The sequence below is a fragment of the Mus pahari genome, chromosome 5, assembly GCF_900095145.1.
Source record: "Mus pahari chromosome 5, PAHARI_EIJ_v1.1, whole genome shotgun sequence".
Classification (NCBI taxonomy): Eukaryota; Metazoa; Chordata; class Mammalia; order Rodentia; family Muridae; genus Mus; species Mus pahari.
In genome coordinates this window covers 17,499,459-17,515,763 of record NC_034594.1, presented here as the reverse complement: position 1 = coordinate 17,515,763, position 16,305 = coordinate 17,499,459, and the positions used below count along the sequence as shown (strand labels likewise).

The following is a 16,305-nucleotide window of genomic DNA, read 5'->3' as shown; positions in this document are numbered from 1 at the left end:
CTCCCTCCCTCCCTCCCTCCCTCCCTTTTAATAGCCCAGGATGCCCCAAGATTGGGATCCTCCTGCCTCAGCCTCCTGAGTAATAGGAGTACAGACATACCTCTATATCCGTTTCAGCTTTCTGATTTTTTTTTTTAAAGATTAAATTAGTTCTTTGACATTTGCATCCCTGTAAGCAGTGCATCCTGGTTACTCTCAACCTGAGACTGGTCCATCGTGTGTGCTCCCTCCAACCCCATCCTTTTTCTCAAGGTCAGGCCCTTTAATTCCTGTGTGTGTCTGGCTGGGGCCATGTCCATGAGCATGGGTGTGGAGGCTGTCACTGGCATGGTACGGGATTACACACCTGCACTGCTTCTTATGGCATAGGTTGTGTGTCTAAAGCGGAAATGTTTTTCATGTTTTGTTCTGCATGTATGTTTGGGTGGGTGTCTGGAAGTCAGGACAACCAGTGGGAGTTTGTGCTGTTTGTGCTGTGTGGTTCAGATGGTCCTGACGGTAGATGCCTTTTCCTGCCAAGCCATCTATGTCTTTGTTTTTAATAGTCAGTGACAGTAGTTTTCCAATTTATAATCCCATCATCAGGAATTTCTTGATTTATATTTAAAGATATAAATCAAGATCTTGGCACAGCCCACTAGAAGCACCCCTCCTATCTCTGTTCTATCCTGTCACTGTTCTTACTTGATGGGTTGGTCTTTGACTTAGATAATTGTGACTTCAAATAAACAGAATTTCTTTATTCATGAAGTTTAGCTTGTCAGCCTTTTGTTTTATTTAGTATGTCTTCTGTCTAGCCGAGGAACCAGATTATGTGGTTGGGAAGATAGCTCAGCTGATAAAGTGCTTGCGTAGCAAGCATCAGAACCCAGCTTAGATCCCCAGCACCCACGTGAGGAAGTTGAGCATAGTTGAGCAAAATCTCAGAGCTGGAGAAGTAGAGACAGAAGGATCCTGGGGCTCCTTGGCCAGCCAGCCTAGCCTGTCAGTGAGCTTCAAGGCCAGGGAAGAGGCTTCATCTCAGAAACCAAGTGAATGACTTCCTAGAAATAACACACCCTGGGCTGACCCTCGGCCTCATACATGTGCACTTCTACACACATATGTGCTCATCCATCCATCCATCCACAAGCACACTATGGATGGTCTTAAATTTAGAATTTTGTCGGGCTGCTCTCCTTAGGTACAGCTGCAGTTCCTAAAATAACTTTCAGCAGAGGCGGAGGGCAGAGCTCCCTTGTTGCTGTTCAGTTGTTTCATGTCCTTTGCTGGGTGTCCTCCAGAACTTTGTTACCCGCTTACTCTGAAGCGACAATGTCTCCTGGTCGACTGCTGGTGTATGCTGAAGCTGCTTTTCTGGGTTCTAGTGTCCCGATCCTGTTTGTCTTTGCAACTACACTTTTGAAAGTTTTGATTCTCATTTCCTTCCTCTTAGACATGGTCCTTGATAACCACATCTTTGTTGCCATAAAGTCCTGTGCTTTCCGTGTGTACCTGTAAACTCTGTGTGTGCTGTTGGGGTGGTTCTTACACTGGATCTGAAGATCAGGTTGGAGAGAATTACAACTCTCTGGGAAATTAAATCAATATGTACTGTGCAGGATAGTAATAGCGTCCTGACAAATACAGTGTGCAGAACATTGTACTAGTGCTAAGGGGACAGATCACAGGAAGCTACTAACACCTTTCTTACTCCTGAGTCTTGTCATGTATCATTCCTGTAAGGCACCCAGTTCCTATGGTGATGGGTTATGTGCACAGAGAGGCCATGTCTAGGCCTCCTGTCAGCAGTCAGAGCTAAGCTTCCAGCTCACAGCCAGCACCACTCTCCCTCCTGTGAATGAGCTTCATGGACAACCAGCTAACACATCTGAAGCTTCCTACAGATGCAGCACAAAGACATAAGTGAGAACAAGCAACCGGGGCTCCACCAGCCCCAGAATGGGCAGTAGGCATAAACTGCCTTAAGCCACTGTGCTTCAGAGGGCTAAGAGCCCTGATGTGATCTGAAACCTGCCTGCTCTGTACTCATTTTTCCCCATTGTTTCAGAAATCCCCTTTTGTATATCTTTATAATGAGACCCCAGTCAAAGCTCTGCACATCAGAGCAGAGCTATTTTCTTGGTAGATGAACCTACATGGCAGGAAAGTGAGGTGTCCTGATGATAGACAGCACAGATCTGTGTTCAGGTCACTATTCCTTTAGAATCAAACTGAAATTGTTCAGTGGAGTGTTGTTCTGAGCTCTGTGAGCTGTCCTGGTGAATAAGCGAGTCAGGGGATCATGGATAGCCTTGCATTTATAGCTGGTTTGTCAGAAATACAGGTGGCCAAAGTGCACAACTGTGTATGGAGTGAGGGCACAGCCATCATCTGGATTCTTATCTGACTCTGGCTGCTTAGATAGTATTAGAGGATAGTATTTGAGTCCACTTTGAGTAGTATTTCCGTTATGTCTCATGTGAAGATATGTTACATGATGCTGTCTTAGGAAAGGCTGTCATATGTAGGGATTTAGTGGTTTTGGAAGTGGGACATTATGATACTGCCTCTCTTTACCATCTAAGCAAGAGGTTGACAATCGTTCTGTAAGGATCAGACATTAGCTGTCTGAGGGAGGGTTCAGGTGCTAGCAGTCTCCACTTAACCACTCATCTACTGTGGTACAAAAGCAGCCGTCCATCCCTGGTTCCTAGGAAGCAAGCATAAAACTAGTGGCAGAGTGGCTTGGCCTGTGGGTTGTAGATGGTCATCTCCTCTGAACAGTCTTGGGAATGGGCTCTCTGTTGTTAGGGAAAGGGAAGGGAGAAGGAGCTAGGATCAACGTTTATGAAGGCCGAGAATATTCACCTCTATAAAGAGACGTGTAAAAGTTTACAGAAGTTTGGAAAGCATAGAAAAGTAATACTATTGGGTATTGCTTAGGCATGCTTTATTTGTTATTGTTTTTGCTCTGGAAATCAGTCTAAGTGTCTTGTGTGTGTTGGACAAGCACTTTGTTGCTGAGCTATAGCACCGGCCTCCAAATTCTTAAGTGAATGTAATAGGCTTAGACAAGCAGCTTAATGTATAGAAATCAGTAAATTAACCAAGTAAGCAACTAGTGTCACGAACCGAGCCTTCCTTTAAAGCTTCCCTCTTAGCCACTGTGCTTTTCGCGTAGACCAGAGAAAAGTGCTCCGATGTCATGCAGACCGATGCCTGGATTCATTTCTATTCATTTCTTGTTCTCACTAAGCATAGTTTTGTTTTCTCACACTATAGGAAGTTCTACAACATAGCAATTAATTTTATATCATAGTAGCCATTCATCAAGTCAGGTGCCACAGGAAATATTCATAATTGGTATGACAGCTGAACACTTTGAATTATAATGCAAGAAGATGCTACTACAGATAAAAATTAAGGGGGCTGGAAGGTGGCTTACCCAGCCATATGCCTGCTCTGCCTGAGGACCCAAACTGGGATTCTAAGACACCCAGGTGTGGTGCACATGTAACCTGAGCCCTGGGGTAGGGGGAATGAATCCTTGGAGCTCACTAGCCAGCTAGTCTTGGCAAATTTGCAAGCCCCAGATTCAGTGAGAAGAGACCCTTGTCTGAAGAGATAACATGCAGAATAATAGAGAAAAACATTATGTGCATGTGTGCACACAAATAGAAATGAAAACTATAATTAGTAACATATCATAAACTTCAGGAAAATTAACATTTTGAGCCAAATAGTTCATTGTTTGAGGAGTCGAGGGAACACTGCCCTGTGCACTTTAGAATGGTCATTCGTGTCTTTGTCTGCTTGATGGTAATAGCATATGCTTTGTAACAATTAAAATATCTCTTAAGGTCTGGGGAAGTAGTTTAGTGGTGGTGATGGCCTAGCATGTGCAGGGCTGAACTCAGGGCCCCTAGACCTTTACTCTCAGCCACAGGGATTCCGGTGACCTTGCTAAGGAAGTTGAGCTATTGTGAGCTGCATTTATGATGAGAACTGACAGTGCCCAAGAGCACATCACGTGAGTCTCCTGCAGGGGCCAGTGTGGTTGATTGAAATAGTCTGTTTTCCTCCTGTGAATCCTATTGGGAGGTGGGGAACCGTCAAAAAAGTTGTGTTCAAATTGGTCTGGAATTGGCAGCCTAGTGGTGAGCCCTGCGTGCATGTGGTGTGAATTGCAGGTGGGAAGGAGTCTGATGGCCTCTTCTGGATCGGCAGGACAGAAGGATAATCTGGGTTCACTCGGGTTTTACCATGTTAACTTTCTCTGATTCTGAGAACTAACTTACTTTCTTTCTTTCTTTCTTTCTTTCTTTCTTTCTTTCTTTCTTTCTTTCTTTCTTTCTTTCTTTCTTTCTTTCTTTTCGGTTTTTCTGAGAACTTTCTTTGAAACACTAGTGGTGGTCAGCTTACATGATATAGATAGTTTCTAGGACCCAGAATTCAGCCAAGCTCTGTCGTGGAATGTGATGGGCCAAATGTCCCTTTGCTCAGCTGGTGAAATTGATTATTCTCTGTAGAGATGCACTCTGAGGAAGCAGTCTCTTTTCCAACAATTGTGGCCCATTTACTTTTCCCTCGCATGTGTGCAGGTGCACCACTTGCATGCTTCGTGCTGTGCAGGTCAAAAGCAGGCATCAGATCCTCCCCAAACTGGAGTTATGGATGGTTGTGAACCATCCTCAGCAGGAACAAGTGCTCTTGACCTCTGAGCTATTTTCTCCAGCCTCTGCTTTCCTGGAGTGAATTTCCTATTCTTGTTCTTTGTTTACATCTCAGTCCCCACCCCCTTTCTTTTCACTGCTGTGTGAGAGAAACTTTCCCATTATGAAACCCCTCCTGGTACAGTTACTCAGGGCAGGGCCTTTGCTTGCTCTGTTACATTGTTTTGCGGCTTGTCTTGTGTCTGTTCCTCCTGACATGACTTGTTTGTGGTTAAGCTCTAGATTCTGACACTTTTAAAATAGATTTTGATTTGATGTTCAGTGTACTGAAGGCAAATTTGATCTCTTCCACCTAATTTTTACACTTTCTGTTGTGTTGCCCTGTGTTTAGGCCCAATGTTAAGATATACCTTAAAGACAAGTTTAAGCTTTTATTTCTCAAATTACCTCAGGGTCAAAATAGCATTTACTATAATCACCTCCTTTCAGCACTTGGGGCACAGTGTCTGCCTGCTGTGAGACTTTATTATAGCTAAATGATTGTTTTGTTGTTTGCCTTATACTTCAATAAGAATTTATTTATTTGTTCTAATCTTTTTTTTTTTTTAAGATTTATTTATTTATTATATGTAAGTACACTGTAGCTGTCTTCAGACACTCCAGAAGAGGGAGTCAGATCTTGTTACAGATGGTTGCTGGGATTTGAACTCCAGACCTTTGGAAGAGCAGTCGGGTGCTCTTACCTACTGAGCCATCTCACCAGCCCTATTTGTTCTAATCTTATTTCTTATTGAATATCAGCTAATTTTTCATAAAATGTTGTCTTAGGGCTTCTGTTGCTGTGAAGAGACACCATGACCAGGGCAACTCTTATAAAGGGGAACATTTAACTGGCTGGCTTACAGGTTCAAAGGTTCAGTCCTTCACTATCACCATGTTGGGACATGGGCACATGCAGGCAGACATGTGCTGGGACATGGGCACATGCAGGCAGACATGTGCTGGAGAAGGAGCTGAGACTTCGACATCTTGAACACCAAGTAGCAGCAGGAAACTGTGTCCACACTGACTGTAGCTTGGGCTTCTGAGACCTCAAAGCCCTCTCTAACAGTGACACACTTTCTCCAATAAGGCCACACCTACTCCAAACGTGCCACACTTCCTAATAGAGCCACTTCCCACAGCCAAGCATTCAAACACATGAGGGGGCTATTCCTAGTCAAACTACCACAGATGGTTTGCAATTTACCATCTTGAATAATTTTGCTTTTGTCTTTGTGATCTTTTGCTACATTGTCTTTATGATGTTTTATTCCTCAAAAAGTACACAGGGTAATAGATCTCTTGAGTTTTGTTTCTGTTTGTACGGGAGCATAGCTCCTTATGCTCTGATGTTTTGATCACCCTTTATTAATCTATGAACAGCATACAGTATACATGTCTAAATTACACATTGAAAAGATTGCATGCTGTTTTATACTGGGAGATGATAACTACAGTCCAATAGTGAGTACACCCAGCTCCCATAAGCGTTTCCTGCGCTTTTATTCTCCATCTCTAGGTGGCCTCTGCTCAGCTTTCAGTCACTGGTTTCCAACATTCACCATCATAATTTTGAGATTTACTTATGATATCATATATCAATAATTTGTCTTTTTATTGCTGATAAATAGTCTGTTGTATTGGTATGTTACAGTTTATGTTCCCATTTACATGTTATAAGAACTTTGGGTTGTTCTACTAAAAAAAAGCTGTGTGAACATTCAAATATAAGTCATTGTGTACATTGTGTAGATAAATACTTTTATTTCTAGAAGTCCCATAGAGCTGTTATATTTCCTTAAACATTTCTTTCTGAGATTAATTTGTGTATATTATGTAAAATAGGGTAAAGGTTCCTGTTTCTCCATTTCATAATCTGGTTGCTCTGTCTTTTGAGCAGGCATTCGGTTCTCTATTGAATGTCATCAATGCCTTTGCTGAAAATTAAGAGATTGTATACATGTCCATTTCTAGACTTGCCAAGTTTCGTTAATCTATCTTTATGCCACTACTACTGCATTGTCTTGATTATTAAAGGTTTTTTTTATATATATTAAACATGGGACTTAGACATAGAATTGCCATTTTTAAGTATGCAGTTCAGCAGAGTTAAGTCTGCTCACACTATTCGACAGTGACCTCCATCATCTAATTCCAGAACTTCTTCCTTCCAAGTGGAGGTTCTTTATTGAGCAGTGGTTCCCAGTGTCTGGCATCTGTGACTATTCTTTCTGTCCATGACTGAGACTGGGTCTCTGTATCTGCTCCCATCAGCTGCTGGAGGAAGTTGGGACTTCTTAGCAAGGTGGACATCTTCTGGCTCCCACCTTGTCTTGCAGCCTTATTTTCTGCGGTCTGTGCTTTGGATGTACTGTGTTCTTCCTCTTTTACTATCCATGTGGTTTCCATGTCATGGTTGCTGTCAGTTCAGTGTAAGCATCATCAGCTCTTCAGATGCTCTTTCCTGGTGTGCATCACGCTGGAATTCCTTTCAGCATTTCTGTAACCAGTTCTCAGTGTGTAAGTATTTGTTACGTAAATGGTCTGCCCTTTGATTCCCACTGTATCTTCAGCTCCATAATGACAGCAGCTATAGATACCAGCTCCTCACTGGCAGTTGAGAGGAAGGGAACACCCTGGAGCTCATGACCTTACATAAAGAGATTATAAAGATGCCCCTACAGGATTTGTAGTGTTTGCCAAACATAAGGAAACCAATAGCATTAGTTTGTGGTGTACTTAAGATTGAACCAAATTATTCTCTCGTTCTAATTGCATAGTGTGACCTATTATTTTATGTGATTTGGAACCAGGTCTAACCTGAAAATCAAGGGTGGGAATGGGTTGAAAATAAGACACAATAAAATATGTTGATGTTTCTTGTGTCTGTGATGTGAAACTTTGGCTTTAGCAGTTTCATTCTTGTTTTCTTCCTCTTACAGACTGAGACAACACTTGGCCTCAGTTCATATCAACAGAAAAGGTAAGTAGGACTCACACGTGGCATCATGCAAACACGCTTCCATTCCTCGGGGTCCTGCACCTCCCACTCACTCTCCTGGGTTACTTTCTGAGAAACACACAGTGTTGTATTATAAAGACATTTTGCTGTGTTTTTCTTTTCATTCTGTTGTTATTTGGTTTGCTTGATTTGGGCCAAGATCTTTCTATGTGACCCTGGCTGTCCTGGAACTCTCTATGTAGACCAGGTTAGCCTCAGACTTACAGAAATCTATGTGCCTCTGCCTCCCAAGTGCTGGGATTAAAGGTGTGCGCCACCACACCTGGTTTTATGCCATATCTTTCTAAGTACTATGTTTAGAAAACCAAGTTGAAGTGAATTCCCATGTGGTGCAGTAATATAGCACGTTACTCTGGAATAGTGTCTGAGACTGTAACAAAGACCTGGTGTAATGAACTGGCAAAGAGAAAAGGTCTGTTTGACTCACAGTTTTGAAAATTGCATTCCCAGCATAGCATGGTAACACTAACTCCCTCATCAGAGAGATAGAGGTGGAGAAAGAGCCATGGTCCCATGGACTCCTTCAAGGGCGTGCTCCTAATGACAGAAAGCCCTCTCACCAAGTCCAACCTACTACAGAGTCTGGGGACCAAGCTCCCAAACATGAGCATTTCAGTGACATGTAAGATTTAACTGTAGGTCTGTCCCTGTCATATATAAGGGGTCTTTACTCAGAACAGAGGTACCCCTGTCTTGCAAGAGTATCATAAGGTTTGTAAGTCCTTTGTGAGCTCTAGGACTGACACATCCAAAAAGGCATACCCTATTCCAGCAGATCAGAAATTAGCTGTGGAATTACACTGGCTATAGTTATGGAGATGATATTCATCTGGAGAGCTGGCTCAGTGTAACTGTTAAGAGCACCTCTGCTCTTGCAAAGGAACTGGGTTCAGCTCTCATCACCTACATGGCATGGTCTTCTGACTTGATAGTCCAACATTGTATTCTCTTTGATTTGTCTCATAATGATATGGAATTTTTGCATATTTACTGTGTTTTCTCTGTGGCCAACTTTCCCAGCCCCCAGGAAGTAGGGGCAGCTGGACCTCTAAGTTTGAGGTTAGCATGGTTACAGAGCAAGTTTCAGGACAGCCAGGGCTACACAGAGAAACCCTGTCTCAAAAAACAAAAACAAAAACAAAAACAAAAACAAAAACAAAAACAAAACAAAACAGACAACAACAGTGTGGAGGGGGAGAGGATCTACTTGAGGTGTTGGGAAAGAAAGCTGTCATGACTGAGAGGAACTGGTAAGGAAGTGAGGTGAGGGTTTATCAGCCTGCTCACCATATCTTAGCATCTTCTGTGTGCTGGGTGTAGATGTCCCTCTTTAGGACCTTGGAGGATAGCAGAGATACAGATCTGAAAGACTATCTAGCACACTGGGAGACAGTATGGAAATTGGTGGGTGCTGCCTTTGCTGTTAGAGGGTATGGCACTGAAAACACAAAGCTGTGAATGGTATCTGTCATCCACACAGTTAACCTCTGACTTCAGAACCTGTGACCTCGTACTGACTTACTGTTGCCTGATGTAAAGGCACTTGCTGTGCATGATCTGCTGTTAGGGTGTACAGCCTTTGATGGGAGAGTAGGAATCTGGGCACCTAAGTTGTCAGTTCACCAGCTGAGCAAAATTTTTCTTTACCAACTGGGATAATGAAGTCACCATATGGCATATATTGTGTATAGTGAAAGGCAGTACGACTATAAAAGGGTGTTTTGAAATAAAATACAAACATTTATGCAGGTACTAACAGCTTGCAAACTCAAGCAGCTGACTGAAAGTTGTGGGGTTTATGATTCATTCATTCATTCACCCATTCAGCAAATATTTATTAGAATTCTCATGTATAGCAGACACTGTTCTAACCTCTGACACTCACTCTCCATTGCTGTATAAGAAGTTATCAACACTCCAGCAGTCTTAGAAACAGGGTTCTTTGAGGTCAGAGGCAGACTGGCCATCACCCAAAGCTGCAGACTGGGGTTGGGCGCGTTTGGGGGCCGTCTGTAACACGGTGCTTCTGAACAGGTGACGGGGTGTCTGAAGCAGGCAAGCTCACTGGGCAGATTAGTCATACTGGCAACTCCAAGTTCCAGTAAGAGACTCTGCCCCCCATACACTTGCACAAACACACACACACTACACACACACAGATGCCCAAAACTCCCAATAAGGTGACATCATTGAAGCGTCACATGAAAAAACTGCCATTGTAAAATATACTTTAAAAATGAAGACATTTCCAGACAGAGGTAAGACAAATGTGGCAAGACACTTGTCTAGTAAACTTTAGGAAGTGTTAGAGGCTAAAGGTAATTAAGCCATTCCAGGTAAAAACATTTAACAAGAGAGTGAAGAGCACCAGAAAAGTAAAATATGTTGATACATAGAGAAATGTTTTCTGATGAAAATTTTAATTAGCAGATGTATAGAAACAAATAGTTAGATTTTAGGAGATTCACTACGTGGCATGCATCCTGTATGTGACAGTAGAACAGAAGACTGGAGTGAGCAGAAGAGTTGAGCTCTTTGTAGACAGTGTTAAGATGAACCCTGCAACTATTAAGACTACTTTAAAAACAAAAACATAGCTAATACACAAGTCACAGAGGTAAAATGGTAACTGAGAGTATTCAATTCTTTTGTTCTAAAAGATAGAACAGGAGAACAAAGGGACCAAAAAGCAGTCAGAAAAAAAAACAAAAGAAAAATCCCTAGAAAACAAGCAGTGGTGGCGCACGCCTTTAATCCCAGCACTTGGGAGGCAGAGGCAGGTGGATTTCTGAGTTTGAGGCCAGCCTGGTCTACAAAGTGAGTTTCAGGACAGCCAGGGCTATACAGAGAAACCCTGTCTCGAAAAATCACAAAAAAGAAAAAAAAGAGAGAAAACAAACAGCCACGTGGTAGAGTGGAGCAGGAGAGTGATGTACATGAACTGTCTGAGCACCAGGTGTCACACTCACTGTGCACTTGCTCTGTATAACAACAGCTTTGCTTTAAAGTTATACTTAATACTTTACCTTTTAACAATAGTTTATTTTTGGAGAATTTCACACAGTGTGTTTTAAACATGTTTACCTCTTGTCTACCCTTCCATTCTTTCCCACCCTACTTTGGGATTATTATTTCTTTCCCCCTCCCTCTCCCCACGGAATCCAGTTTGTGTTGCTCAGCTGGTCTGGAGAGTGACTCTTGCCCTGGTGCATGGTATATACCCAGTAGGGACCACATTATAAAGAGAACCGACTCTCCTTCCCCCAGCAACTGTCAAATGCCGATAGCTCACTTAGTGGTGGGATTCTGTCACCATAGCTGTGAATTTGCGTCTGCCCTACAGTGTGGAGAACACGGTTTCCTTTGTTTTCTACCACCTCTAGTTCTTAAGATCTTTCTGCTCCCTCTTCTGAAGATCCCTGAGCCTTTAGAGGAGGGAGAGGTGTGACATGAACGTCCCATTAGGGCTGAGCACACCACAGTCTTTTACAGTCACAGGTAGTCCCATTGAAGCTCTCCATGTTAACTGCTATCTACTGCAGGTCAAATTTTCTGAAGAAGGTTAAGGGATGCTCTGATCTATGAGTATAGTATTATGTACATTTAGCATAATAAAAATAATATTGGGCCTAGGGCTTCTGACCTATTTAGCCACAGGTTCTTAACACCTTTAACAGTTTCTAGTATGAGTTCTACTTCATGGAACAGTCCTTAGATTGAATTTAAAAGTATTTGATAACATTTGTACCATCTCTAAAAATTGTTTTATAAGTTGACTATTGTGTGTGGGAAGTGGGCTGTGGAGGTGTGGTGTCAGTGTGCGTTTGTAGAAGCCAGAGGGTAACTCTTCTGGAGCTGGGTCTCAGCTTCCACCCTGCGGAGGTGAGGTCTGCGTTGTTTCTGCGCACAGTGTACTCTAAGCTCGCTACTTCTGTAAACTTTTCAAACTATTCTGTCTCCAACTCATAGTTTATCATAGGAGTGCTAGAATTACGTAAAAGTCATGTCTTCAGACTTATGTAGCAAGGGCTTTTACAGGGCTGAACCATCTCCCCAGCACTGGTGTGTGTGTGTGTGTGTGTGTGTGTGTGTGTGTGTGTGTGTGTGTGTGTGGTATCCCCCTCAGCTGCACCTCAGGTGTTGAGATGGGTTCTCTTACTGACACTGCAGCTCACACATTTGGCTAGACAGGCCAGCCAGCAAGGCCCAGTGACGCTCTCTGTGGCTTCCCATGCTAGGGTTCCAGGTTTGTACCCCTCCATGGTCGATGGGTCTTCTGCTCTGTCACCCGCAAGGTCTCTCACTGAGTCTGGAGCTAGGGCTGTCAGACAGCAAACCCCAGTGATCCTCCTGTTTCTCCTGGGGTTACAGGTACAAGCGACCATGCCCAGGTTTTTCTGTGGCTTTTGAGATCTGAACTCAGGTCCTTTGTGTTTATGCATCCAGTCTTCATCTTAGCCCTTGACATGTAATTCTTGGATATGTTAAGTCAGTTGTCACATTAATGTCTTCCCTTGTGTTTATTTTCCTGACTCTTAAATGGAATAAATAATTTGTCTTTCTTATCTTTATAAATGACTTTAGAAAAACAAAGCAAATAAGAAGAAGCAATGTCTACCTTTAGCAGTGTCTACCTTTACCTCCAGGTCATTTATAATGGACAGTAATGAACCCATATATAGAAGCTGAAAGTATAAACTACTTGGAATAAAATGTCAGTGTTTCATTAGAATTATTTGCAACATGGGCAAATTTTTCTTAAGATACCAAGAACGTGCACCATAAAGAAAACTGGCAAATAAGATTTTATCAAAATTAAAAGTGTCTGCTGTTCAAGATCCAGCTACTAAGAAGGCAAGGGGGATGTGTTGTCTGTACCAGAGTGCCAGAATGTCATAATACACAGGCAGCCCATAACTCAGACAGCAGCTCTCTGTCTAAGAGAGGTTAGAACCGACCAGAATGTCCATTATACACAGGCAGCCCATAACTCAGACAGCAGCTCTAGAGAGGTTAGAACCGACCATTTAAAAAAGACAAGTCGTTTGATAAATAAATGGAAAGATATTTGGTATCATTAATATCATTAGTTAGTGGAATCCATATCAAAACTAAATTGTGTCTGATATGTGTTATATATTATTGGGGGGGGGTCCTGTTATCTTAAGTAGCTGCTCATCTATTGTAAAAGTCATTGGCAACTACTTAACTGTGGATGGTTGTAAACTTTTTATCTGCTCCCCCATCTGTTTCTTAATGATCTTTGTGAGTCTGCATACAAAATAGTGTGCCAGATATGAGAAACCGAGCTTATGAGGTCAGATTTCTTAGCTTTGTACTAAGTGTAATGATGCAGATTCTGAAGATGGGCGTTCATAATTTGCATTTCCATAGGAATTCTATGCGATTGGGTTCAAGTGGACCACACTTTTTTTTTAATACTGTGTCCAGGTAGCACCTTCCCTACTCCTGTTCTCACCCCCACCCCCCACCCCTACCTCCACCCCCTTGCCCCTTCCTCCACCCTGCTGTAATCTCAGCATTCAGGAGGCTGAGGTATGAAGAATAGAGATCTGGGGCTAGCCTGACTACACAATAAGACCCTGTTGCAAAGCCTTCCCTGTATTGAGTCAGAGTACCTTTTGTCTAGTAGTAGATTCTAAGCAGACATCTGTAGAATTCCCAACAACCCCTCAGGACCAAGAAAGTCCTGTAGATTTCATTTGGAAGTCACCTGCTTAACTTTGACCCAACTGGTAACCAAACAGTAGAGTTCATTTCTCCAGGATTTCATTGTTTTCTAGCTGGAGCTCAGAAAAGTCTGCGTTTCTGTGTCTCCAGATGTGGAGGGCGGTTTGTTCCTGTGTACAAGAGAGAGAGAGAGAGAGAGAGAGAGAGAGAGAGAGAGAGAGAGAGAGAGAGAGAGAGAGAAACAGACAGAGACACAGGGTGTTTATGTGCACATGTGTACATGTGAAGGCCAGAAGCAGCCTCAGATGCTGTTTCTCAGGCATCACCCACCTTTTCTCTGTGAGGCAGGACCACCCACTGCCCTGTAGTTAGCCAGCAAGCCCTTGCCATCTGTCTCTCCTCTGTCTACCTAGTACTGGTCTCACAAGTATGCTCCATCACACTGAACTCTTTCCATGTGGGTTCTGGAGTTCAAACTGAAGTCTTTGTGCTTGTAAGGCAAGCATTTTACTAAGATAGCTCCCTAGTCCTGCAAATAGTTTTTCATAAAGATTTAGAAGACATGCCAGGCGTGGTGGCTCACACCTTTAATTCCAGCACTCGGGAGGCAGAGGCAGGCAGATTTCTGAGTTCGAGGCCAGCCTGGTCTACAAAGTGAGCTCCAGGACAGCCAGGGCTATACAGAAAAACTCGGTCTCGGAGGAAAAAAATTTAGGAAACAATTGTATTGATAATTCAGAGCAAATAATTGCTGAAGAAAGCAAAAAAGCTATGACAACATCCCAGATTGGCTTGCATTGTAATTGACATAAACCATTTTTCATATTGTCTATCCCTTCAATTTTTTTTTATCATTTCTGAACATTTGCACTCTGTTACTAGAGTATTGAGTAATGTCTTGTCATAGGCAAATAAACACGGTAGACTCGTTTTATTAGTTGCAGATACATGACAGCCGTGTTACTACATTTTTAGTTTTTTAAAACAAGGCAATATTGGTGCCTGTTTGTGCCAACCCATTTGAATTTATCCCTTAGCCGTGGCTCTGCTGTTGTCATGAAAACACACATTTGTGAAAGCCTCATCTTGCACTCCACTCCTCTTCTCTCACTGTGACTGTTCTCTCAGTCCCAGTAGCAGTGGCCGGGTGCTGCCCTGCTGAGTTTACAGGAGGCTTGAGCACAGGGCATTAGCACCTCCTAAGGAGGTGCCCGGAAAGGAAGGGAGAGTGTTCCTTGCAGATGATTTGTCTACAGTGATTGTCCAGGGTTTGGGCAGCACATGTGGAGACAGTCGGAAAACTGAAGACAAGGCCCTTCAGCGGGACCAGGACTTGGCAGGAAGGTCCTTTATATAAACAGTCTCCGGGTTTCCTGCTACTGCTTCCTTAGCTCCGTCTAGAGAAGACACCGAATTTAAATGGTCCGAATGACGCTCTCAACATCTTTCACACAGCCCTTCTCCTTTTAGTCTAGCATTCACAGGTCATTAAAGTCTGTCAGTAATCCTTGGTTCCTCTCCCTTTTTCTCCTATTCCCAAGTCAGTGTGACTGCAAGTCCCAGGCTTAGGAAGCAGTCACTGTCCCTTCCTCTGCTTGGGCTGCTGTAGCACCGCCCTGCTTCCCTCCTGAGTTTCTGTTCTTCACACCGCAGCCCACAAGTGCCCTGGTACACAACGCTGAATCCTGTTATTTCTTTGTTAAAGCACTGCTGTATTATTTAACTCTCCTCATTGTTGTCACGGAGTCCTTGACAAGAAACAACTTAAGGTATACAGTTGAGGGGACACAGACCTGTCATGGCAAAACTAAGCGGCAGCTGGCGTTGCATCATCAAACAGCACAGAGTGAAAGGAAGCTGGGTCAGGTTACAAAACCACAAGGTCCAGCTCCAGTGGCCAGTTCCTCCAGCACAGCTCGGCTTCCTGAAAGTTCCACTACAGTGCCACTAGCTGGGGATCAAGTGTTGAGACCCATGAGCCTGTAGGGAACACGCAGGGAGGGTGTTTCCTACATTTGGAATAATAGCCCCCTCCTCACTTGACCTCTCACCTCGCCCTTCCCTCTCCTTCTTTCACTCAGAGCTTTGCCAAGCACATTCCCGCTGTCCACCCTTGGTCTCCACCACCCTAACTTTGGGGTACCCTCCTCACTCTCTGCTTAACCTACTGTGCTGGATTTGTGTGCTGTCACATTTCTGTCAAATGCATGGCCTTTGTTCTTTTCAGTCATGCTTACCACTTCAGACGTATTCGTGTGCAACTTTCAGGGCGAATTCTTGGTTCTGTGAGAGGAAGAACTATGTCATGATCTCCTCTGTCCCTCTAACACTGAGCATAGATGTGTGTGTGTGTGTGTGTGTGTGTGTGTGTGTGTGTGTGTGTGTGTGTGTCTGTCTGTCTGTCTGTCTGTCTGTCTGTCTGTCTGTCTGTCTGTGTGTGTGTGTCTGTGTTTAGTGACTCACCATTGTGTCAGGCATTACCTTTTCCTTTCCTTAACTTGGTATGGTTTTAGACTAGCTTAAGTTTGATGCTTAAAACTCGTGAGCTAAGGCTGGGGAGTCAGTTAAGAGCACTTGTAAAGGAGCTGGGTTCAGTTCTCACCACCCACATGGAAGCTCACCACCTCCTTGGGCACCAGGAACACATGTGGTGCACAGACATACAGGAAGACAAAACAGTCACACACGCAAAATAATAAATCTAAAAAACCAAACAGGTGCGCCAAACATGTTTTATTTTAAAGTAGACAAGAATGCTGACACTGTCATGGCTAAGGACAGCCGCCGCAGCTGTCTTACAAAGAACTGTGCCTCTCCTCCTAGTGTCTGTAGTTTAGTCTTAGCACAGTGTGATCTTGAGATATGCTGTTCTTTCTTTCCTGTTTTTGTCATCTG

The 16,305-nt window shown here is 43.3% G+C and overlaps 1 protein-coding gene across 3 annotated transcripts in view; it reads left to right on the top strand.

Moving 5' to 3' along the window:
- Window positions 1-16,305, top strand: part of Tmem131 (transmembrane protein 131) — a 146,679-nt gene that overhangs the window by 50,847 nt on the left and 79,527 nt on the right. For all 3 annotated transcript variants that reach the window (XM_021197667.2, XM_029538483.1, XM_029538482.1), the window contains exon 3: window positions 7,640-7,680. In XM_021197667.2, the coding sequence (XP_021053326.1) occupies window positions 7,640-7,680 (41 nt within the window). The remainder of the gene's footprint in view (window positions 1-7,639; window positions 7,681-16,305) is intronic.